General features: G+C 37.4%; 1 protein-coding gene across 4 annotated transcripts in view; it reads right to left on the minus strand.

Moving 5' to 3' along the window:
* The window catches only part of LAMA2 (laminin subunit alpha 2), a 391,440-nt gene that overhangs the window by 131,822 nt on the left and 234,812 nt on the right, over positions 1-24,806 (minus strand). For 3 of the 4 annotated variants that reach the window (XM_074819147.1, XM_074819146.1, XM_074819145.1), the window contains exons 17-21: positions 19,341-19,468; positions 13,198-13,284; positions 6,734-6,945; positions 2,065-2,171; positions 911-1,174 (exon numbers count right to left, since the gene is read on the minus strand). In XM_074819147.1, the coding sequence (XP_074675248.1) occupies positions 911-1,174; positions 2,065-2,171; positions 6,734-6,945; positions 13,198-13,284; positions 19,341-19,468 (798 nt within the window). The remainder of the gene's footprint in view (positions 1-910; positions 1,175-2,064; positions 2,172-6,733; positions 6,946-13,197; positions 13,285-19,340; positions 19,469-24,806) is intronic. The other variant, XM_074819148.1, reaches the window with a different exon arrangement.

Raw genomic sequence — 24,806 nt, forward strand, 5'->3', positions numbered from 1 at the left:
AACAAGAGCTAAGACCCCGGATGACAATGAGGAAATACGATGAATTTTCTGAATGTTATTATACTGTGTCCCTGTATCAGTGTAGGTCGAGTGTTTGTGTGGGCAACACAGTTACGTACTATATGTTAAATTGGTAAAAGCTCATGTCCTCCAAGGGAATCCATACGAGCAAATATGGCATGGATCCCAGAGTCTGGCTGAGGAGGGAAAACACTGCCAGGTATTTTTCAAACATGGTGTGATAAGTGTGGAGGTTTTGAGTTGCAAAAAAACCCAACATCTCTAAAACACTGCTATGTTAGAAGCAGTTGCACCATAATTATTTTCTCTTAGGAAATAAGTTGCTTTGTTGGTATGTGATAAACAATGAACACTTCTGTCATTTTGGGCATTACATTCAAATTATGAGCACTACACCTCGTTAAAAATGGCTCAGATAACTTGTCATATTCACTAATGGGAACTTTTAACACCAGTTATGTTTGATATTTTAAGATTAGATCTTAACTCTTTGCCTCTGGGGCTGATTCTTCTTGCAAACTCCTTAAGCTTTTGCCTCTTGAATTGTTAGAAGAGGAAGTTTTATCCTGCCAAAGGCCATGAAAAACCTACTGATTTCAGTGATGTATGTACACCACCCATACATTTTGTGCATACTGCTGTTGATGGTACTGCTTTTGGACTTATTCCAGTATTTGACTTCTGACCTGTATTGTCATTCGTGCTACGAGAAGCCTTAGGAGCGGGGAAGTATCCTAAAAGGCTGCCTGTATTCTGAGCTTGTCTGTTTCCTGATAATTTTGTACATTGTAGCACATGTATTTAAAATTTTTTAAAAAAGCCTGTGGTAGCTCCAAACACAAGCGAATACGAGATTTTAGCCCATGCAATGCACACAGTTTCTGATTACCAGAATAGCAGGCCGGTAAGCACCCCGTGGGCACCCACTGGCACTGCTGATGCCCCATTTCCGAGGGGGGACTCGGATCTGCTGACTGCTTCGTGCATTTTCTTTCAATTTAGGCACCTGTCTGCTGATTTCACAGTGTCTGCCCATGAATCCTGATTTGCAGATACATCTTCCCGACACATCACATTGCAGTGACATGGATCCTAAAGCACTGCAGCCACAGGGTATACAAAACAGCTTTTCTGGGGCCCAGAAGTAGCTGGGCTTTAAGAATGAAAAGTAAACACTGTTAGAAAGTGAAGATAATGAAACTACAAGACATAAAAGAGTACAGGAATAAAGACAGTAGTAAACAGAGATTAATTCCAATCAACTGCCAATATTGTATTAAGAAATGAGATATTTGCTGTATATGTATTGCAAATTCCATTGATACCAACGATTTTTTTTTGAATGGACTCTTAAATACTATCGAAAACAGATATTCTGCAGTTTGAAAGGGTGAAAGTGATCCTTGTGATTTCTGCAGAATTATTTATGTGCTTTAAATTACACACATGTGGAGGTGTTCTGAGGACACAGATGTAACCCATGAGTCCTCACGCTGAACTAGAGAAACGTGCAGCCAGCTATAACATATTCCTTAGCAGCCTGAAGACAACTCTGTGAAAATTTATGAAACACTGTTTTTTGCTGTGATTTATGAGACAGCAAAACAACGTCAAGGCAAAAGACACTTTCACCAAAAAAGAATACATTATTTGGACAATACAAGAAGAAATCCTAAGAAAAGACCATAAAAGCAGAACATTCACAGCAGAAGTAGCATCCTGCTTTTTTTGAAAATCAGATGCTATCAGACATTTTGAAACTTTTATCAGAGGGATTATTCCCTAGAGCCACAATATTTTTAATTAATTTATTTATATCAAACATTCAGTATATAAGGTGTATATACCATATATAAAAATGTACTTATATGGACAGTGAGGTTTAAAATACATTTGTTATAAGCAAATGCACTATTCTGTGTTTTGTTCCAGAAAACCTTTAGAAAACATTTAAAACCCAGCCATTTTACCTTTCTGTGCATAAGAATGGATACGACAAACAGAGAAGAAAGCTGAAAGGACACTCAGTGTCTTGTCACTCACCTTGCAGGTGTCACACCGACGCCCGATCACATTGGCTTTACACTCGCACTGTCCCGTCCGAGAGTCACAGATCTCTGAAAAGGAGCCATTGATGTGACAGTGACAGGCTGCAGAGGAAGAAGAAGGAGCTGTTATTGTGCTTCCTAAAGCTAAATTTAATAGCCAAATGTTTACAGTGCAGCTTTTGCCACCCTGAGAAATCCAAGGCGGCAGGCCTGAGTAAAGCAGGAAGGTGTCACCCCCATACTATGACAACACACATTAACTTACCCATATTAATGTGGAATTTTGATCCAAATTATTGCAGTAAGAAATTTTGCCTCAAGTTCATAAACAACTTGTTTTATATGCTCCTCTCAGATCAAAACAGGATGTTTAGGGCACATTACTGAGTACATGCCCCAAAACTTAGAGTGGGCAGAGTGGCACTGAGAGGAAAATAAAAGGGTACAGACCCTTACACAGGGTGTGTAGGGGATGTAGCTATGGCAGGTGGGAGGGTTACTGCTCCTCACGCTGGTCCTGCCGCCCTGAAGTCCAGTGATGTTAATGCAGTAGGCAGGAAATGTTGGCAGGCTGAGGGCCCACTATGGGAGCAGTAACCTCCTCAAATCCCCAAGAGCTGCTCCTCACAGGAAGCACCCTGAAGTACAGCTGAAAAAGAGACCAAGAATTATCTGCTACCGTGACTCTCTGGGACCTCTGTTTTAGCGACAGCATTGCAGTTCCCAGAGGAAATGTAATCCAACTGACCAGCCTAACTCATCACAACACTCTCTTAAAGATTTAAAATGGCCATGAAAAGGAACTGCCGTTTCTTGAGGAAAATAACAATGTTTCTGGCTTTTAAATTCTTATATTTTAGGAGAAGAGAAATTTTGGGGAAGCTTTCTACCACCCTTTATGTTCTTCAATCACAGTTCTTCTGGCATGCAAACTTTAGGAAAAAATCCCTTTAGCGCAAACAGTAGAGAAGAGGGATGTGATTGGTGTCACAGGGACTATAACCATGATGCAGTCACCAATTCCACCAGCATGAGCTGGTTCCTGCACATCCATTTTTTTTCCCCCAGAGGGGAATGAAACCACATCTCTGTAATGATTATCAATCTACTCTGTAAACCAGAGCTCCAATCCATGTTTTTGCCTTCCTGCAGTGCCCTGACTGCATGTGTTTTTTTCCTCAACGTGGCAGTTTCATTTTAAGAAACACTTAAGAGTTCCAACAGTGAGCACATGCTGGTCACATACTTGCATGTCACAAGATGCCATTTGAGACAAAGCAGTTCTATTTTTTCTATATACAGACTATTACAACAGGAGCATCCTCATTACTTTATTGGACTTACTAATTTACAATTTTCAATTGTAAATTGAAAGGATGTGGGTTTTTTTCTCCCTACTTCTGAGGTATTCTGCAAAATTGCTTCTTTCAAATGAAAATGACTTTATGGCTTGCCAGTCTGTTCATGGCATTACTTCTCAAATGTTTCCAAAGATTTCTCATATTCTGGAATAAGTAACAAAAATATGTTGGGCTCTCATACCAGTCTGGTAACACCTTCAGAGGTTTTGATCTCTTTCAGTTTTGTAAGATATTTTAAAAATGTAAACATTTAAAAACACTTCTGCTGTAATTATCACTGCTTCTCTTTTACTCTAATTTTTCAACACTAACTGAATCCTTAATTTACCTCTTTTATCCTGTATACAGCCCTCTCCTTTACCATAATATTAATTTTTTTAAAACTGCCGACACTCCAAACTGTACACAGTGATGAGTATCACATATGTTTTGAGTATCTTTCTGATTAAAATGGTCAGCAGTGAAAGGTGATGCGAAAGCTCAGACTCAAAGAACCACAATTTTCAATGCAAATTAATGCTATTATTTCACCAACTTTTTCATACAGACCTCAAAAAACAAAGTCAGTCTTATTTGAATTGTTTTGTGTATCAGATATATGACAAAACAAGGATCAAAAAAGAAAATTTACGCTGGTTTGTCCTATTTATATTATATATTACTGCAAATGGCATACTGTGTATTCTTAACTCAGCCACAGATGACTGAGTGCAATGCAGTGGTAAGGCAGAATTTCGAAGTCAAGACTTTGATTGTTTTTCCTGGCTCTAGCAGCATGTACAGACAGAAGAAACATACAGTTGGGGCTATTCATCTAATAAACTGTTACTCAATCTGATAAACTGCATTTACATCACCTAAAACCTTTGTATTCATTCACCTCTACTGGGAAAATTAGCTATTGTCCAAACCTCCAAGTGGTTGCTATAACACAATACAGCCTGTCAGAGAAATTTGTCTTACTTTCTCCCAAAATGACACCGGTCAAGACCCTTCATTCTCTCTAGATTTATGTAAAGATTTGAGTGTGTATTTATAATCAACCTACACACTTACTCTCCTCCAACAGTAGTACCTATGCACTGGCACACAGGCACGCTTGAATATTCTCTTTAACCTCACGTCACCTAGCTCTGTTACCACCAGCACAACCTCCAGGTATTTGTTTCAGCACACTGTGTTGTTTCACACCAAAACCCAACCTACTAGAATCAAATCAAATAAGCTTAGGACATTTGCTCATTGTTCTTAGATTTATGATTTTCGTACAGATACACCAAGAAATTCAGAGCCACTATAGTGATATAAAGTTGTACTGTCATTTGAAATGGTTAATGCACACAACAACAGCACTGTACTGAGAAAGAGCAAGAAACATTTCAAACAATAATTTGAAAGCAAAATTCATGCTTTGCAATACTCTTGGATTTGGCTTTTTAATAAGGAATGAAATTGAAAACAACAAAGCAAAGGCACAGTCCCTCTGATATTGTAGCTGCAGGGCAAACTTCATGGAAGTCTGCAAAGGAAATAAAAAATCATTTGCAAAAAAGAAAATGCACACGGAAGACGGAGAGTAGATGAATACAAGGTAAAAAGAAAATGCACACGGAAGACGGAGAGTAGATGAATACAAGGTAAATGTGAACACAAGGCTATGAATACATTAGAAGGTTCTTGTCAGTGATACTAACAACAAAAGCAAAGCTTGTAATTCTAGATTAAATATGTATTTATTTTTAATACTTTTTTTTTAATTGTATGTTTTCTCATATTACATCTCTTTCTCATGGAGTTGCCACTACTGTAAAAATGTTCAAAGCAACAGTCCTATCGATGCCTCAGGAATGGTGACAATCTACTGGAAGCTATGATTTTTGAAATACGCCGCTTTTTAAATCACATTACACACTTACATGACATCATTCATCACAAACTGCTAACTTGTGCAGAGAATATATGTGATTCTCCAACTTTTATCCAGCATTGCATAAAGTAGGTACAGAAAGCATTTACACAGATATATGTCTTCATGGTTATCTATGGTTTTATGTATATCAGTTTTTATTAGCCTTAGCTGAGAAACCTGATGATGTTCTGCATCTCACTGGCTCCCATGCAGTCTTAGGTGGTCCAACAGAACTTAATATTCTCACTGTCAAACTGCAAGCCTCCAATAGAGCAAATCCTGCAAATGAATGCCAGTGGCTCAGATTTTTGTGTTTTTCCAACATGTACTGCAGAAGTGGTTCTTGTGTTCCTACATACACAGCAGTAAGACAATGGCCCAGATCTTTTACTTGCATAATTTTATCCTGATATAACACCTTTGTACTCAGCGGAGTTGCTCTGAGTTTATTCCAATGAATCAAAACAGATTAAGTCCTTCTGACAGTGAAATAAAGTCCTCTGCTCTCTCAGGACAGTTTATAACCCGTTTTATTCCATTCCTCAGAATGGGGTGGAAGGGTATGTGAAGAATGTTTTTAAGTTAAAAGCACTTGTTCTGCCCAATAACTATGTTCTGAATTGTGCCAGCAATGGCTCAGAGAGCGCCACTACCTCCTACAGAAGCAAAAGCTCTTGTTCCTACCAAATCTTCCACCTACTCTCAATGTTTTGCAATCACTAATGGGGAAATATGAACTGGGGCTGATATTTAAACACCATGCCACCACTCAACTGATTAGTGGTAGCTTTCTGCAGTGACAAGTATCTTCCTCCAGAGCACCTTAGAAAATTTGTCAGGAGATTTTAGTCTCTACTTTGCAGGAGGCGGGAGAATCTTTCCCTGTAAGAGGCAGCAGCTCCCAACTTTTACTGAAGTCATGTAGTTAGGAAGGAGGCCACAAGTGTTGCCAGAGTTCGATACTACAGTAACTCAAATATCACTCCGTCCTTTCAGCACCAATCTCACTAGTTAATGGGATTTCCCTGGATGGCTTATAGTGTTTTTAGTGAATTGTTTTCAATTATTTGTATTTATTTTTGTAGATCTGACATTTAGTATAACCTTTTGCATACATGCAATGCTACACTCTCCCAGGTTTTTTTTCACGTCTGCTTCATTACTACTTCAACTACAGCAGGAAGTTTTTTAATAGGTTCTTCTTTCTATTTACTTTGAAACGTCCCTTTCCAGATACAGATGCAAGTAAAACACTAATATTATTATTATTATTAGAAGTGTAAGTGTACCATATCATTCTCCTGCTCACGGACACAGAGGCACAGTCTTCCTCTCAGGAACATGGTTATAGGATAGATCAATACTGTCAGGAGCACTAAAAGTTCATGACTTACGTTGACAGTTCCTTGCATCAAGAGCATCGCCAAAATATCCCTCAGCACATCTCTCACAATATTGGCCTGTTGTGCCTGGCTTACATATCAGGCAAGCACCAGACAAGCTGTCACAGCTGCCAGGAACGGAGAAGTCAAGGTTGTCATTACACTGGCATGGCTGGCACGATTTCCCTGGTATTAAAGGTTGTCCAAAATAGCCTTCTGCACACCTAAGGTAAAAGACATCAGCAGTTAGGACCCTTAAATAATCCTCTTATTAGAAATATTTAATTTTGTTGCCTCATTAATCACCAAAAATTATCTGATCTTCTTTCAAGTATTTCTTAAGTCTTTATTCTTTCTCCATCCTTCTCCTTTTTAACAACACTGTAGATACAGTACCAGCTGAAATCCTGCCAGTTCTGCTAATAATTAGACTTCAGTGGGAGAAAAATCTTGTCACTGGCACTGAAGACGAGACGAAGCATAGTAAGAAATCTGTCTATTGGCACACTAGAGGAATTCAAGTCCATGTTAGATAGGCTTTGTATTTCAGCACATCATGTCTAGATGTTCTGTATTCATTTACCAGCAAGCTTGATGAATTTTTTCCCTCTACCTTAAAAACTTGTTTGGTTTAGAAAAACAGGTTTAGAAAGTAATATAGACATAAATTTGCTTACCTAACAAGATTCTCCTCTGACTCAGTCTTCCCTTGATCTACTGCATGGTCAGATTTGTTTAGTTAATGAATTGCTCATCTGTGCATATAGGTAGGTAACAAAAAGATTGCTCACTATCACAGGAACTATGTTGGTGTGTACTGTACCTTTCATATTTTAATGGAGATGTTTAAAAATATCACCTTCTTTTTTACCTTGCCCACCAGCAATTTCCTGTGAGTACCATGTAAAACAGGTTAGTCAATCTGACCTAACATGAGTGTGTACTTAAAGCAAATTTCTACTCGTCTCACAGCCCATTTCCTATTTATATTCTGGTCTGCTTTCCCTTTCCATTACATTTGCTCACACTTCACAGTAAGAGCAACTTGTAGATAGTGAAGAAAAAGAAGAAAATTGCCCAGTTCCAGCTAATGAAGTTATTCATGTGGATCTCAGATGAACTCCAATTAGTGTTAAGAAAACAGAAAGTACATAAAACACATTGCATAAATTAATGTTTCCTACTGTTTTAAAGTCAGTTTGAATGCAGCTCTAATGTACATAGATATCCTCTCTGCTTTGTAACAGAAACGGATGGTATGGTCGAGCAAGGATTTTGCATACCATCCTAACATGGGAATGCAAAGCTCCACTATGCTTGCACTCTTGTCCCTTTATGCTCATCAAGTTCATCCTTTTCCTTGCATCCAGAACATGTCATGAAGCTTCCAACTGGATCCTAAACTAAGCCATCTCAACATTTATTAACTATTATTCAACATCATTAGCAAAGATCATAAAACTGGATAACTGAGACTAGGGAGGAAATTATAGTTGGATCTAATTGAACAGTTTTTTGTAGTAAGATACTACACAAAGTAGGATTTTTTCCATTCTCTAAAAATACTCACAATGCAGACCATAGATGAATATATTTGTAAATAGTCCAGTCATTTGGGTGCATGTAAACGCTCAATGTGAGTAAAATTTTCACAATCTAGCCCACTATGCTTTAGTCCTTTAGTATAGCCATCTCTCACAATTACCTCCTCATAGTAAAAATATATCAAAAACTCATCATTAGAATAATTCAGGCATTTTATTTTCAGAATCTGTCACAAATGTAGCCATGCACTGTACCTCCTTGTATTCCCTGCAAAGAAGTTGATATTTTTCCCTTGGATAGGAGATATTTCAGCAATCACAAAAGACTTGATTTTTAGCTTACTTTCACTGAAACAAATTGGCTTTTTTCAGTGATGATATCTCAGTTACAAAGGCCAGGAATGTCTCTCAATACATGTAATAATTAATAGCTATGTTTTATCAAAGCCAAAGAATAAAGATAATTTATGCAGTTATTTTACCTAAAACAGACTATGTCTGAAGTTCACCCACGTTTTGCTGAGATCTTTTTCACTTATTACTGGCATATTTGTCATAAACCTGTATTTTTTGGTGATACTAATCTATTTGACTTCACTTAATGCGTATTCATTTTTCTCTTTCACTTTCATTTAGGGGTTAGCTCTGTATCCGATAGCACTCACAGAAACTTACCAAGAAGTTCACAGAAAAAATACTCCAGGGATTTGTGAGAAATGCACTGCTAATCATTTCCTTCTATTAATAGCAGGAGACCTTGATAACTCTTTGTATTCTCATCAATTTAAACTTTGCTAATTAAAATTAGCAAATCCCACTACCATCACATAGCTATGTTCTACTTACATACATACATAATCTTGAATCCAGATTCAAGATGATCTTGAAAGTAGGAGTAAACCAGTTAAGCTTAAAAGAAAACTGTGTGCATGTATCTATGTGTAAATTCTTTCACTTTTTCTCCCACTTCTCCTGAAGTTGCAGGGGAAGATTAAAAAATCCACTTTCACTAATTCCACCTTTATTCCCTTAAGGACATTTCTACTTCAGCTACTCTTCTCAGATTCAAAGCATTATATGTTTGGCAAGGTTCATAATAAAAAAAAACACCACAATAATATATGTGGCATGGAAAATTATATTTATGTATTACACAAAATACATATCTAAATAAATTACTGTTAAGTACAACAGAATAGCTCTGAGATTAAAATAGGAGTAAAAGCAGTGAAGAAAGATTCTTTCCATTTTTTTCTTCCTCTGTGCTGACCTTTACCCTCAAATGCAGGTATGTCTGACCAACACTGTTTGTTTTTATTTGGCATAACTGGTACCCAATACCGGGCTACTATATAAATATATTTGTATGTATGTGTACTGGGTCTGGCTGGGATGGAGTTAATTTTCTTCAGCAGCCTGTATGGTGCTGTGTATATACACACAAACACAGGCCTATCTGATACATTTCTTTATATTTACCAGAAAAAAACCCTTGAGACAGAGTTAATTTAGGCTGAAAACCCAAACACTTTAAGGTCTGGAAATACTATTTTTACATTTGCTTTGAAACTTCTGTGCATTCAACCTGTGTACAAAATCAGGCAAAAGCCCTGTGGAGAATCGGCGTGTGAACACCCAGTTAAAAATCTCAACTAAGGTCCACAGCACTGATGTTATTGTTGTATGACCAACTATAAATCTTGCTTTTTCTAACATCAGAGTGCTTACCTTCGCAAGCTGTAAACAATCCTGCCCAACACATTTGTTGTATCAAATCTCCTGAATGTTTGACCCTTTTCCCAAGAGCACTGCAATACAGACTTGTACTTCTGGCAGTAGTGGAAGAATTATATTAGCTAGAAGAAGAAGCAGGTTGAAGCCAAGGGACTCAAAGGGGACTGTGGCTGGTGGCACTCTGTGCTAGATGTGAAAACTGGGGGAGGGGGGAAGGAAGGACATGACCCAGCTCACCCTTCTCCTTCCACTTAAGTTACATGGACCTCTTATTTCTCCTTCTAGAAGGAAAAGGTCACTGGAACCATATTCATAAATGAAGGAGTGCTACAGGAGAAGCTACTCTCATCTATTTTGCTTCTTGTCCCTAAAACTGTGTGGTCTTGTCTATATCAAGATTGTGTAGCTGGAAAATGCCTATCATCATCCTGTAGAGGTGCTGGGCTCAAAGGATGGCTTTTTGACACTCTCATACATGCTTTCTATGGAGATGAGTTCGGAGTTCGGAGAGTGTCCTACCTCATACTCCTTGGGAAAGTGAGCAGTGAGCAAAGAAAGAACATAAGTCAAATTTGCTGGGAAAAGGATAAAATGGGGAAGCTGGGCTTTCTCTACAGTTATAGGTATGGAGTAACTCCCAACACAGTTTATATCTGTTTATATCAATTATTTTGATGGTGTTATGAGCTGGACCCCTCAGAACACTGAGCAATTTTGGCAACATTTTCCTGAAAAGTTCAAGTGAGAAAAGCACCAAATCTTTTTGAGATTTTACAGCTCAGGGGCGTGTGTGTGTGTGTGTATATCTCTATATATATCTATAAAAGACCTTATCTCCCTAGGGGACAGAGGATGATTTTGGAGGCTAAATAAGTACAATATTGCATATGCTCACTTCATACTTGGAATGTCATGATAATTTAGGACTGTTCAGTTAATGAATGATGTGGCTCAGACCCCTTGTCACTTTGCAGTTGCTAAAATGAAAGAGAACTCTTTTAGCAATTATACAGTCACTATTAATAGCAAAAGGAAACATGCTTTCTCCTGTTCATTATTATTGACAGCTGCAGCATTTCCAAGCAACTTGTTACAATTAAAAGAAAATAGTTCTGTGAACATTGGAATGAATGGTCTCATTTCCAATGGATTTATATCTCATGATTACAAGGCTAAGGGCTGATTATTTGCTGCAGGATGTTGCTATTCAGCAGGGAGTAATCCCTCAGGCTACAGCAGCACTTTTTCCTTGCCCTGTGAAAGTTTTCTTATGGGCAGAACATTTAATAATCTCTCTCGTTCTCTCTCTCTCTCTCTCATGTATTCTCTGCTGTTTAATCAGGTGTGAGTTCACAATGTATTCTCCCCCTTAGCTACAACATGTCCTGATTTATTAACCTCTATTCAGCTACTTCTTTTCACAAAACCTTCAGGAACAATTATTATCTTTGAGACCTCCTACCCTTCTGTCAAATTTCGTTGAAATTGACCTACAAGTTCAAATGTCTTTGCAGGCAGCCAGACAGACATGCACAAAAAGATCGCACTAGCCTCATTTCCTTAGGAAATCAGGCTAAAATCCAAGCCTGCCTCTTACTCGGATTCTGTCCTACTGCATCTACAGCCTGTGCTCCACTCAGAAATAGCACTTGTTGCTAATGGAAGCTGTCAATGACCCTGCATTGACAAACTGGCATCAAAGTGCTCTTGATGTGATTTATTCCTGCCGTCATTAACTTCACAGCCCACTAGCTGAAAGAAGGTGATGACTTCCAAGACAGACAGGAAAAGACAGGCAGAAATTGCACGCAGCAGGAGCAGACTCAGTGATGATGGGTGGAAACAGGTGACAGCCTCCACTTTCATTTCAGGACAGACACAGCACAACAGGGGATTTAAAAGGAAGTAGTTGCAAATGTAAATTGGGAAGACAGGACTGGAGGGTGATTCATAGCATATGGTCAGGTTCCTGCTTTCCTGGTTGGCTCTTCCTCTTGGTTCATTCCTATTTCTCCTCATCCCAGCCCGAATATTGTAAGTCTTCATTCAGAAGCCTTACCTTTTTTTAGGGTTTATGTTGGAAAATGCTGCAAGCAGCTCATGGAAGTGCCAAATGGCAAAAGCCTACTAAAAACCAGAAGTGGCATGTTTTCAGGACTCATAACTGCCTAGCTAGGTGTTAGACAGTTATCTGGCTCCCCTGGCCCCTCTTAAAAAGGTGTCATTTGCAGGGTCATGGGGGACTGGGATCATGGAGCCAAAGCCAATGCTGATTTATCATGACCTCCAAACTACTAGCAGAGGTCCCCTGGCACACTAACAGCTCTTGAAAGCTGTTCCATCCATGTGAAATCCCAAGGGACTGAAAGGCGTGAAGATACGGTGATGATATCTCTTGTCTACGAGGTCTCACCTCCTGTGGAAGGGGGTTCCCAGGAGCTTAGCACCAGCACTCACACTAGCCTTCTGTTTCATTTAAATTCTCCATGCGATCCTTTCAGAATAACAGGATATAAGAAGGGGAGAGAACTTTCTGTCTCAGTACTAACATGTCATTCAGACCTGTCACAGCCAAAGACAGGCTAGACATATTTTTTTTATTTGTCTTTTGTATAAGTAGTAGTAAGTGTAGGCAATATATATTGAGCTTTTGTATGTATTTGACAAAGAGGAAATATCTTTTTTGTCATTAAAACCTAGCTTGTTCTACTTGCTAAATAAAGACTGCAACGGGAGACTATAAGTAACAAAAATGTAAAGTATGATTAAAAAAAATAATTAAAATCAATAAATAACTTATTAGAATTGTATTTCTGCTGCATATTAACTTTTTACTGATGCCAAAAAGAGGCATCAGTAAATTATTGCATACTTGATTCACCATGCTCCAAACATTCAAATGACAAAAGAGACAAAATAATTATAAAAATCGCAGAAGAGTGACAAAAAAGCTACAAAAATCATCTTTATAAAAAGACTGTTCTCAGCAAATGCTTCTTGGAAGCTTTGCACTTTACCACAAAGTAATAAAAAAGCACTGGAAATATGCAAATGCATGGACAATATCAGAAGAAGATGCACAGGAATTTCTTCAGAGAGTTTCAGAACACAGGAATGGGGACAAGAAGGGGAAGTAATAAAAAGGTGTAGCAGTTCTATGCGAGCAATACTTTTGTTAAAAGCATGGTGCTTGCTTACCTTTCACAGCGTGGTCCCACGTACCCAGCTGGGCATTCATTGCATATTAATCCATGACTTCGGTCAAAATGGCATGTTGGGCTAAAGCTGTGTTGTTGATATTGGGTAAGAAGCGGGACAAGGAAGAAACATAAAGAAAAGATTGTTAGCAGCATAGCTCTCTTTCCACTTCAGAGATCATTAATTTGCAAAACAGTGCCCAGGAAAAGTGATTCTGGTCCAGGACATGGGGCTTAAGTTTGACTCCAGCAAACAGAATTTGGAATGACTCTGCTATTTCTGCGACACTGAATATAGAGTAACGGATGGCAGCATCCCAAAAGCCTGTTATTATGGGACTTGAGCCTACCACTGAGTGGTCTGGATACCATTATAAAGGCAGGAATGTACAGCTGTTTGTTTGTGCCCCTGAGGGCCTGGCAAAACAATCTATGCCATAATGTGGCCCCTATATAAATCTTTCTGAAGGACAACCAATTTGAAAGTTCAGTTAACTTTGTGTATAACCGGCTGTGAAAGGAACCCAGTAAACAAGGGAAGGGGCAAAAAGGGAAATATCTGGTGCAGCTTCCCAGCAAGTGCATGAGTAAATCGAGTGCCAGTGACCTCAAGCAAGAGGCCATGCAGGCACACAGAAGTTTAAGAATAGCTTAATCTTTTAAGAGTAGAAAGCTTTGCCTCTTTGCTATGCTCTACTTATTTTTAGCTGGTTTATTTTATAAATAGGGATATCATAGGCATTTGGAAGTTCCACCTCTCAATGTCCACGTTTAACTGAACTGTGCTCTTTTGATGCTTAGCATTTTGCTTTCTGTAGTCTTTCTCCCTTAATACACTATTGTGAGGAAACCTCCTGACACTCTAAAAGACATCACACACAAGAGACAACCTGTTCTTCTATCATCTGGAATTATTATTAGAGACAGAGACATATGAACAACTTTGTAGGGCCTCATCTAAATAAAGGTAATCAATTATGGTCAACCAAATAGAAAAAGGGAAAAAAAAGAATGGAAGCAGGTTTGTAGTGGGGTGACTATTCACAACAGGAGAACAAAGCACCTATCTGAAAAGAAGACACTAAACTTATCTTTTGTAACCTAGGAAAACAGAAGTTAAGAAGGAATAAAATTGCTCTAACAAAGACATCAGAAGGAAGGTATAAGGTAAAAGTTCACGCTACAGTAATAAGAAATAGACATAATCCGACCTTGGATAAATTAAAGCGGGATGTATGATGAAAGTTTCTGGAAAATAACAGGCACAGAGAAGACAGAAAAGTTTAATTAGGATCATGTAATGTGATTACCTACTGGTGACTGGACCCCACTTCTCAGGAGTCATCCATCCTGTGATCTGACCTCAGTTACTCTTTATTCTGTTTCTGTTATAGATTATTTCAATTTATAAATATCCTGTCTGTCATAGGGCAAGTTATCTCACAGATATAAAAGAGATCAGAAGGAAAAATGTGGGAATGTCAGGTCCAGTAAACATAGACAGGTACTGGGATTTTCCTTTTTCCCATAAGGATTATGTTTGCATTATTTTGCAATGTCATTCAATTAATAATAGAGTCACGAATGCATGAGGAGCCAGTTGAAGAAACAATAATCATTCATTCTATTTTTAAATAGGAATGAAAGCAATTTTCAACTGAGGCACACATTATCATTGAATCTAATCAGCAGCACCTGACTTATTTCAAATAAGATCCCGCTTGTCAGTCCCAACCTCACTCTTTCTAAGAGCTACATGGAAAACTTTGTGGAGATGCTATCACAACTCATTATAGCATTGCACAAGATTGACTGTAGCACAGTTCCATCAGGAGCTCTGAATTCAACTGCATACATTTTAAAGATAACAATAATTAAGTACTTATTATTACTAAGCAATAAGAATTAATAGCAGAATTTCCATGTTTTAAGGATTATGCTCAGACCAAGTACCCTTTAATTCTTTCTCTGACTTAATAGTCAGTCCACATCTCAACACTAAACATTAACATATTGAGAAATTCCCATCTGCATACTTTAAAGGAAATACGTGATAGCAGGGTGAGAAAAGAAGAGCTTATCTTCCTGATTACTTAGAATCTCATTACTCGCTAGTCATAAATACTAATGAACAGTGTGTATTGATCTGTCAAAGCAAGCTTCGAAAAATCTTAGCCCCTCTTGATTTACCCTCGCTCTCTTCAGTTTTTACATAAGGTAACAACATTAATACCAGTTAGGACATGGGACAAGTATGCATACACAGTATGGGTATATATGTGAAAGGTCTATGTTGGGAAACAGCTTCCTAAAGGCTTACAAGTACGTTATAGAAAACATCTCTTGGGAATAAGTTTGTGATTTTACTTAATTCTTCAGGAAAATATTAATATTCTGAGACCAACCCGAATTCCTAGTTCATATGCTATGAGTTTACTTGTGGCCTTTCCAGGCTGAGTGAGATATCTTCTATCTTCCATTTCCAGTGATATAACATTCCTGTCAGGGTCTTCAATACCCAAATTAAGTTTATCACCACTTCAAGAAAAGCAGTAGTTATCCCAGACATCTACATCTGGTAGAAAGAATACGGCAGTATGTCTGATAATTTCTACGGAAGAAACTCTTTAAAGATTAAGAATGTTAGAACAGTTTGTAAGAGTGATGCATTAATGAGAAGAGGTAAGATGAAGAAGTCAAGCGTGCACTATATATGCCATTTATAACCACCATTGATCTCATTTGCCTCATATAAGTACAGATATGGAGATATATGCAAGAAGAGGAAAATATAGCCAAGGATCTAGAAAACAAGCTTAGACAATTTAATTTTAGCTTCCTGATTTGGCCGAGAATTCTTTCCTGACATATGGCAAGTCACTTATCACTGTTGTGCTTCAGAAGGCAGTTTTATGATTGGCTTCAGTGATTGCATATGGAAACTGCTGCCATTAGAAAACAGGAGAGGGAATGAGCAGCAGTTAAGTCAGCTTAAGTTAAGTATAGAACACCACCATTACCACTATGTTTCTAAAACGGATAGAACAGTTGTCCTCCACCTCATGTGGCATCGCAAAGAAAAAGACTTGGTGCTGTGAAAACAGTGATGGGAACTATTATAAACATCATAAAGGAATAAGACACTGCTATAAAAGGCAAAGCTAATTTCTTAATAGAAATATATCTCAGAGGTTCATTACATGGACAACATTCTCTATGTACCAGGAACTCAGTATTAAGCTTAGAGACCTACAGATGTGCTGTCATGCCATGTTAGGAATTAAATACTACAGGAATTAAAATCTATAGGCAGCTATTTATATCATTTGTACATAAATTAGTCACTTGTTAGGTTGTTCAGAAATAACATGACAAATACTACACCTGTACAGTGACATAGACTTGCTGGAAATATCTTTATTTTTCATGTGAAGGAATCTGAATTGTTTACATATATTACCCCTAGCATACCAAACTCATTGCCAACTAAGGAAGTAGTTTAACAGCTTTAACAGCCCCTTTTTTTTCATAAACAAATTTAATAATTTGTCTAGAACTGTAAAGTCATGAGAACTTGAACGTTACAATGAGTTCTACAGCTTGAGGATACTGTTCACAGTTTTGCTTTTGTCCATTTTAGAAATAGGAAGCTACTGCAACAGGTCTAATGCGGAGCTAAACTTTGTAGGGTTCAGGACTCCCACAGTTTCACAGTTCAAGAACATTTATATTCTTTGTTTGTTTTGTATCTATATTTGTCAGGAAAACTAAATATTAAAAAGGGTGGCCAGCAGGGACAAGGAAGTGATCGGCACCTGTACTCGGCACTGGTGAGGCCGCACCTCAATTACTGTGTTCAGTTTTGGGCTCCTCACTACAAAAAGGTCATTGAATTACTCAACCGTGTCCACAGAAGGGCAACGAAGCTGGTGAAGGGTCTGGAGCACAGGTCTTATGAGGAGCGGCTGAGGGAACTGGGGTTGTTTAGTCTGGAGAAGAGGAGGCTGAGGGGAGACCTCATCGCCCTCTACAACTACCTGAAAGGAGGTTGCAGACAACTGGGGATGAGTCTCTTTAACCAAGTAATAAGGGATAGGACAAGAGGGAATGGCCTCAAGTTGCACCAGGGAAGGTTTAGACTAGATATTAGGAAGCATTTCTTTACAGAACAGGTTGTTAGGCGTTGGAATGGGCTGCCCAGGGAGGTGGTGGAGTCCCCAACCCTGGAGGTGTTTAAGAGTAGGGTCGACTTAGCGCTGAGGGTGTAGTGGGGAACTGTTAATGTTGGGTTGATGGTTGGACTGGATAATCTTCAAGGTCTTTTCCAACCTAGACAATTCTGTGATTCTGTGACTCTTGGTCAATTTCAAAAAAGGAAATTAAAGCAAAGCAGCCAGAACTCTGATGAATAGGTAATAGAGGTCTCCAGGCATTTTGCCAATAAAAAACCAAATTCAATCTATTTGACTTGGTTTGTTGCACATCTGCACAAGATAGAAATATGATAGTGTTTTCCTTGCTCTGGGAGTACAGCATTCTCAAACAAGAGAAAAATAACTAATTAACTATGCAAGAAAATACTAAGTATGTGAAAGCAATGAGGACATCAGAGGAACCATGCCTGCGCAGCAGACATAATAAACCCATGTATAACTAATAAAACCAACTGAAGAGCTGTGAAAACAGAAAGGTGGGCTCCCATGCTACAATCCCCTGGAATTTCTGCTGATAAGTGGTTAGATTATTCCTGCCCTGATCAGTGAAATTTTAATAGAACATAATGCCACTGTAGGCAACAGAGTTAGCCTGAACTACTTAAGAGCAAAATCTAGTTCAGCTGGGCCCTATGTTGGCACAATGCCAATTCAGATGATGTTCTCTTCTTGCATCTTGCAGAGCTCTGTGATAGCCACGCATTTTGCCCTGTAAACCTTAGGAAATACTCTTTATACTCTTAAATAGTAAAGTGCATTTCATTGACAGAATCTGACTTCTGTTTTGGGAAAAATGGTGTGAAATAGATGATGCAGGGCTGAAGGGAGAAAAAAAAAATTGCTCCAGTGGATTTATGAGCTCCTATAGCCACTTACAACTTTTAAGCTGTGTGAAGAGCTTGTGATGGGGCAGCATCTATCCATAGTTTACAATCTTCCAGTACAATCCTACACTCCTTCTGAAATGCTTATATGGACCAACATGATTCCTGATCTTCCTGAACAATTATTTGATATGCTGTACCACAGCAGCTCTTCTGTGTAATCTGGGCATGTGCTACTTGCACTAGGGCTCATTTTCTCTGAAGCCATACTGGATGGCGTAGACCAAATGTGCTAATTCAAACTGATACACATAATTTATTTTTTTAATATATGCACAAGAAAAGCTAACCAGACAACATTCAGAACGGTTTTCTTCAACGACATCATGTCAAATGATTTTGGTATTGTTATTTTCCATGTACTGACTGGGACTAAACAAATTAAAAATTGTTCAAGCTACTTGGTCTATTAAATTGTAGGTAGCAAGTAGCAGAGGCAAGCTTCTATAATGAAGGAAACATTTGTTCTTCAATCAGTTTTGATTAACTTTTCACTATTGCTTTTATTTAATAAAACAAATTTATAGTGTTTATTCTGAGATATGTTGAGAAAATATTTTCACTTGCAAGATCTAAGGCTGAATTCAGACTCCAAATGAACCAACATTATCACTGAATGTTGACTGGAAGAAATGGAAAATTAAAAGCAAAAGAAATCACTATTTTGTCTGATCAATATAAATCGTTTAAAATTCCAGTATTAAAAAACTCCACATGTCAAATCTATAACTTCAACTTTAAAACTAGAAATAACTACTCTTAAGGAGGACAGCAAAGCAAATGTTAGTTATTGATTCAAAGAACAGCCATTCAAATTCTGGTTTGCTCTTTCTAGCCCAGTCTCATTCAGCCTTTGTCTTGATCTTTGCCTCTCTGTGAAGCTAAGCACTCTACACAATTGTAAAAAGAGAAAAACAATTTATATTGCAGAATATATTTTTTGATTAAGACACAAAAAATCTCAAGTGTACATGCAAAAGTATAAAATAAAAAGTTATGCAATTTACTACCTGAAAAGTGTAATATGCAATAAATATACATCTTACTTGTTAGAAGGCATACTTAGGGGGCAAGCACACAACTGACAGTCTTCTGCTGTCCCTTTAGTAGGATCGCCATAGAAGCCAGGAAGACATCTATCACAATATGAACCACCTGTGTTGTGTTTGCAGTCCTAAACAGAAGACAAAAGGTATAAATTCACAGTTAGAGAACTTAGATATGTAAAGTTCTTAAAGGTCATTCACCTAGCCCATCCTCTCGATAGGATGCAACATATATTCTAATTTTCTGGTGGTGGTGAAGAACCAGTTCTAGAACTCAGCTGTCACACTCAGTGCTTCATATGTGTTAGGTATTTGTGTTCTTTTGGATAATTTTTCTTTATGTAAAACAAAAAGAGTATTTAACTGCAGACCTTTATCTTTCCACCATACAACAGCTGTATTATTATTTTAGTTTGCTGAAAGAAAACCAACCTTCAGAGCAGCACAAAACAAGTTTAGTATTGCAGTCTTGCAACAGACCGTATTTTGTGACAAACAGTTTTCAGGTGTTGATCCCAGAAATGCAGCCCAGATGATATAATTTATAAAAATTAATTCTTACATTTCATATCTAAGTGCATTAGATCCTTTTATGAGGTACATGGCTAGCAGTATACAAAATGTATTTGTGAACAGTAGCAAAGCCTGAATTAATTAATACTTGTTTGCTAGAGCAGCATCCAGACTCTACTTTATGAGTAGAAACAAGCATCATTATACCGTATATAGGGCCCTATCCAACAGTTTATGTTCCTGTATGTGACTGACTTTCATAATATAAGAGACAGTTTATCTGAGGATATGAAACATCCAACATAAAAATGGCATCACTAGATCTGCATTTTTGTATATAACCTTTGGCCTGATCTCAAATTAAATTATATTTTTGCATTATGGGCATTGGTCCTCTGAGAATAGGCTTCCAGTGATGACTTGTAAGAACCAAGTTTTAAAGAATAATTATCCCTTCTACTCTTCTTCCCCCTTGCCATATAGGATTGAGAAATTCTAAATAATTTGGCAGGATCCATGACAGGCTCAGCAAATTAGTTTTCTGGCTTAAACTCCTTCCTTTTTTTTTGCCACATTTTTAGCACACACACTATTCCTTTCACTGCTCGTTGTCACAGGATACCCAAGTGTAGTCCTTTAACAGTGTAAAAACAGGGAAAGAAGGAGAAAAGGTTTTGGCTCTTAAATGCCATCTTGATGTGCTTGAGTATAGACTCAGAAAGCACATGGCAACTTGAAAAGGCCAAAATGAAATGCATGAGAGAGATTTTATTTAATGGGGTGTGTTATAATCTGATTTAGACAATGGGCTAGATCAAATCTAGAATCTGCTTCACCTAAGTTGCTGCTTAAGAACTCTTGAGGTTGTTTTTCTTTGAAAGTGTAGATATTTCCAAATATTTTTAAGAACACTTTAAAATTGTTTTCTCATTTGCAATAAATCATGCATATGTTACTGACTGATACTTAACAGCCTTACTGTCTGAAAGACCTAATGTATCCTCAATAAAAGACAAAGAAAATGACGCTATTCTAAGGAACACTAATTTCTTCTTTATGACTTTCCAGGATTGCAATGATTTGTACTGCTTTTTTTCATTGTGTCCTGCATAGCCAGTACCATACATTTGGACAGCTGAAAAAGTAATACCCTTTTCAGTCATGAGCACACTGGAGTCTCCAGAAATGCTGTTTGCTTTTTTAAAGGGTGCATTCTTATTGCTTATGTATACAATCAGCGTATCTTTGAAATGAAAGCATTAGTCACAATATTACATTTTAACATATTTGGTAGATTGTGAGCTAATACTAACTATTGAGATTCTTAGTCAAACAAAATTATGGCTTTAGAACCATCACATGGGTTAAATTCTACTTCATCAGGTCATTTAAGTCCATTTGATTGTTACTTCAACTGCTGTCATTCAAAAAGAATCTACTGGCCATACTGAAAAAGTAGCTGGGAACATTAAGATATGCTTTTAAAAAAGATGTGATAAAAATAATTTAAGTGTTTTAAAAGAAAAAATCTTTGCAATTCAACTTTTTTAAGGCATCATGTCAAATTATTTGTACTTTTCCTGAAAAATAATGGATTCTTCTTGGGTGTTAAGTTTAGCTTTAAATATCCTCAGACATATTTTAATGTTTTTGAAGAATATGAACGGCTTATATGTCAAGGATGTTATTAAAGTGAGAGCAGCTAACACACTATTTTAAAGCTACGTATCTCTTATAGAGTGGTATTTGGAGATTCTGCTTTTTTAAAGTAAAAAACCTGAAACCTTCCATTTTGTAGGAAAACAATTCATGTTACAAAGAGTTGACCTTCTCTTTGATGAATTATTTTCTGAAACTAATGTCAGTCATTTCCACGTACTGTGACTAATTCACCTCAATCCAGATCTCTGTATCTGCTGACTTCCTCATCATGGATCAATAAATTTAAAAACAAAAAAGAAAAGGGCCCCACACATATAGTACCAAAATCTGAACACATGTTGCACTGTGCATATATTAGAGTTTAGCTGAGAAATAACGATCTTGTGTGATCCTATACTTTTCTCCCTGAGCCAGTCTGGGTTTTGTAGGACAAAGAACAAGGATTACGTAGTACACAGATGTGACATAATTTTCCTGTTGTCTTCGGTGATGGATTAAACTTTATATTGATTTGCCAAATTTATAGATCACTTTTAAGTACAGAAGTAGATGAGTTATTAGCCCTTCTAAAGGTATTATAAATACTCATGAAAAATTTGTGTTGTCTTGATATCAGTTGCTTGAATCTCAGTTTGAAACTTGCCACATGTACAGCAATGGTTTTGAGTATTATGCAGTTTGAGCAATGTCTAATTATACTGAGATTATTTCCTTAAAACATGCTGAAGCCCGTGAAGCCTTAATTTCATGATCATAGGAACATTTAATTAATATTTTTATGTCATGAGACTGGGTATAAAGATCATGATCAACTGTCCCTAACCTGCTCAGTACATTATATATGCTTTCTTTTTATTCCCTTGGAAATATAGCTTGTTCCAACACATTGATCTAGTGGTTTTGGTAAAATCAATGCCTTGTTCCACAGAGTCATAACTTTGTGGCCAGGAACGATTTTATGCCAAAATCTTTATGCTTTCAAATTCCAGGTAGTGGATCTCAAACTACTTTGAATGCATCAATTTTCTGGATCTCTTTTATCTCCAAACACTATTAAACTTCACTTAGACAACCTCTGAGTAAGTAAGACTGTGAAATTTATTTTTGTCCAAAATTTTATGTATGACTCAGACCTTGTTGCCCAAAGACTTTATTGATGACGTCCTGGAGTGTGTTTTCCATTTCCTATCGAGCCAGCTCCCCACCCTTGGAAAAAAAACAAATGAACATCTTTATGCCCAGTATCAGGAAACCCTAAATTCATACTGAAAACCACTCCTGCTTAGTTGTATATGCAGCTGAGTGTATATGAATATGGAAAGAAACAGCTTGAATAGAAGGCTAGTGATGAAAATAAAACTTTAATCAGGGAGTATGACTGAGTCCAAGATAGTCCCTTTGGCACACTGTTGCCCTTCCTCAGGATATCTGTCACAGAGATAACCAGGGAAGCTGCTAGTTTAAGCTAGTTAAAGAAAGCAAAAGGGTAAGCCTGGGTGCCTATTTTAGCATATTCCCTAGCCATCTAGACTAGACAATGGTAGTACGTCTCTGGAAGCATGAATATGCTCTTCTGGCATTTTCAAACTACCATAATGTCAAGATTACATGGACAATTCCCTTTCCTGGTATTACAAATGCAATCAGGATGTTGCAGAAGTTTTACGTAATTTTCACTTGTGGCATAGCCTATACTGCATTTAGCTTAGGATCTATCATTTTGTCTATATGAAGATGGGTGAAGACATTTTGTTGCTCCTGTGATGAACACTATCTAAAGCACATGTCCACTAGTCCTGACACTGGCCTCAATCTACATGGTATACGCTGTTTACACACAAAGGTATAAAATATAAAATAGATGCCACTGGGGACTGCTCACTTAGCAATTTGAGCATATCTTATGGGAAAAAAATCTGCTTTCTTTGGGCTTACTAACAGGAACGTAGTATCCTGCAATGAATGAAACACCTTGAAATGTGTTTGCTTTTCACAAGGTTTAGGTTTAACCAACCTCCTAAAGCTACCATAAATGTGTGTGTGTAACACTACAAAAGAGTATTTCTTAAAGTTAGAACTTGTCCTATGTACCAAAGCAGTTCTGTATATCACAATGATAATGAGAATGATGTATCATGCAGCTCTCTATATGATTGCTGCTGGGATCAAAGGGCTTCTTTGCAGGTTACTGCAAGACATGCATTAAAATGAGCTTTTTATACGGGCCTATGTTGAAGCAGATGATTTGAGCTTTTATCACAAGTCAAAAACATATTTCGGCTGCTTTTCAACTACATTTCAAAGCTAAGGAAGAGCAAAAAGAAGTATCATATCAGTAAATTAGGTGCCTAAATTGTCTGTTGTGTTACTGAAAAAACACCATGAATAATAATAAGGAGGCCAAAAGGCTGTGTAAACCTCAATAGAAAGAATGCCTTTGATGTGAAACATTTCTCTTTTTCAGCATTCAGACTTCTCTTTCTTTTACTTCAAAAGGCTTATGATCCAAATTGAATAGCAGCATTTAATAGCCTGCATGGATACTAACCAATCTAACTTCACTTACAGTTTTCAAGTAAGCTGCAAGAAAATCCAGAACTGATTTTAAGCTCCCTGTGTGCCTCTTCTTTATAGCATGTTCTAGTATAAGCTCAGACAGAACACATAAAATACACAATGCTTGATAACGCATATAGATTAAAGTACATTTTCAACTGGTTATTTTCACTTCCTTGTCAGTGCTGTTATCTTTACACCAGAATGCTTTAAACATCAGAAGGGGGAGCTCTACTGTCTCAGTCAATAGTTCACATCATCTGAAAAGTGCAAAAGCACTACAGTATGCAACTATATGGCCTTTTCTCATATCCAGGCTGATGCTACAGACAAAAATAAAGAGAAAACTTGTGTGAGGGCTAAAACTTGAAGACACAGAAGCAAGCAACCTCAGAACTTGCATCTGGCTATGCACCCCTAAGCAAAGTAGTCAATAGTTACGATATACCTTGACCAGGATTCTCCTCTCCTTTTCTTTTCTGTTAATTGATTTTATGCCACACTGATGTTATAGACATCATAGCTGGAGGCTATGGTCATTGATGCAATAAATTTTATCTTTGTCAAGAAACATAAATCCGTATTACCCTAGTGATAAACATTTTTACTGCATGTAAGTGAAAGGATTCAAAACATGACTGTCATGTCATACATATTTTTCATCCTAGGTACTTCTTTAAGGCTTACAGTATAACTAAATTGAGAATAATTTTAAACTTCTATTCATGAAAAAGC

This window comes from Strix aluco, chromosome 3 (genome assembly GCF_031877795.1).
Source record: "Strix aluco isolate bStrAlu1 chromosome 3, bStrAlu1.hap1, whole genome shotgun sequence".
Taxonomy (NCBI): domain Eukaryota; kingdom Metazoa; phylum Chordata; class Aves; order Strigiformes; family Strigidae; genus Strix; species Strix aluco.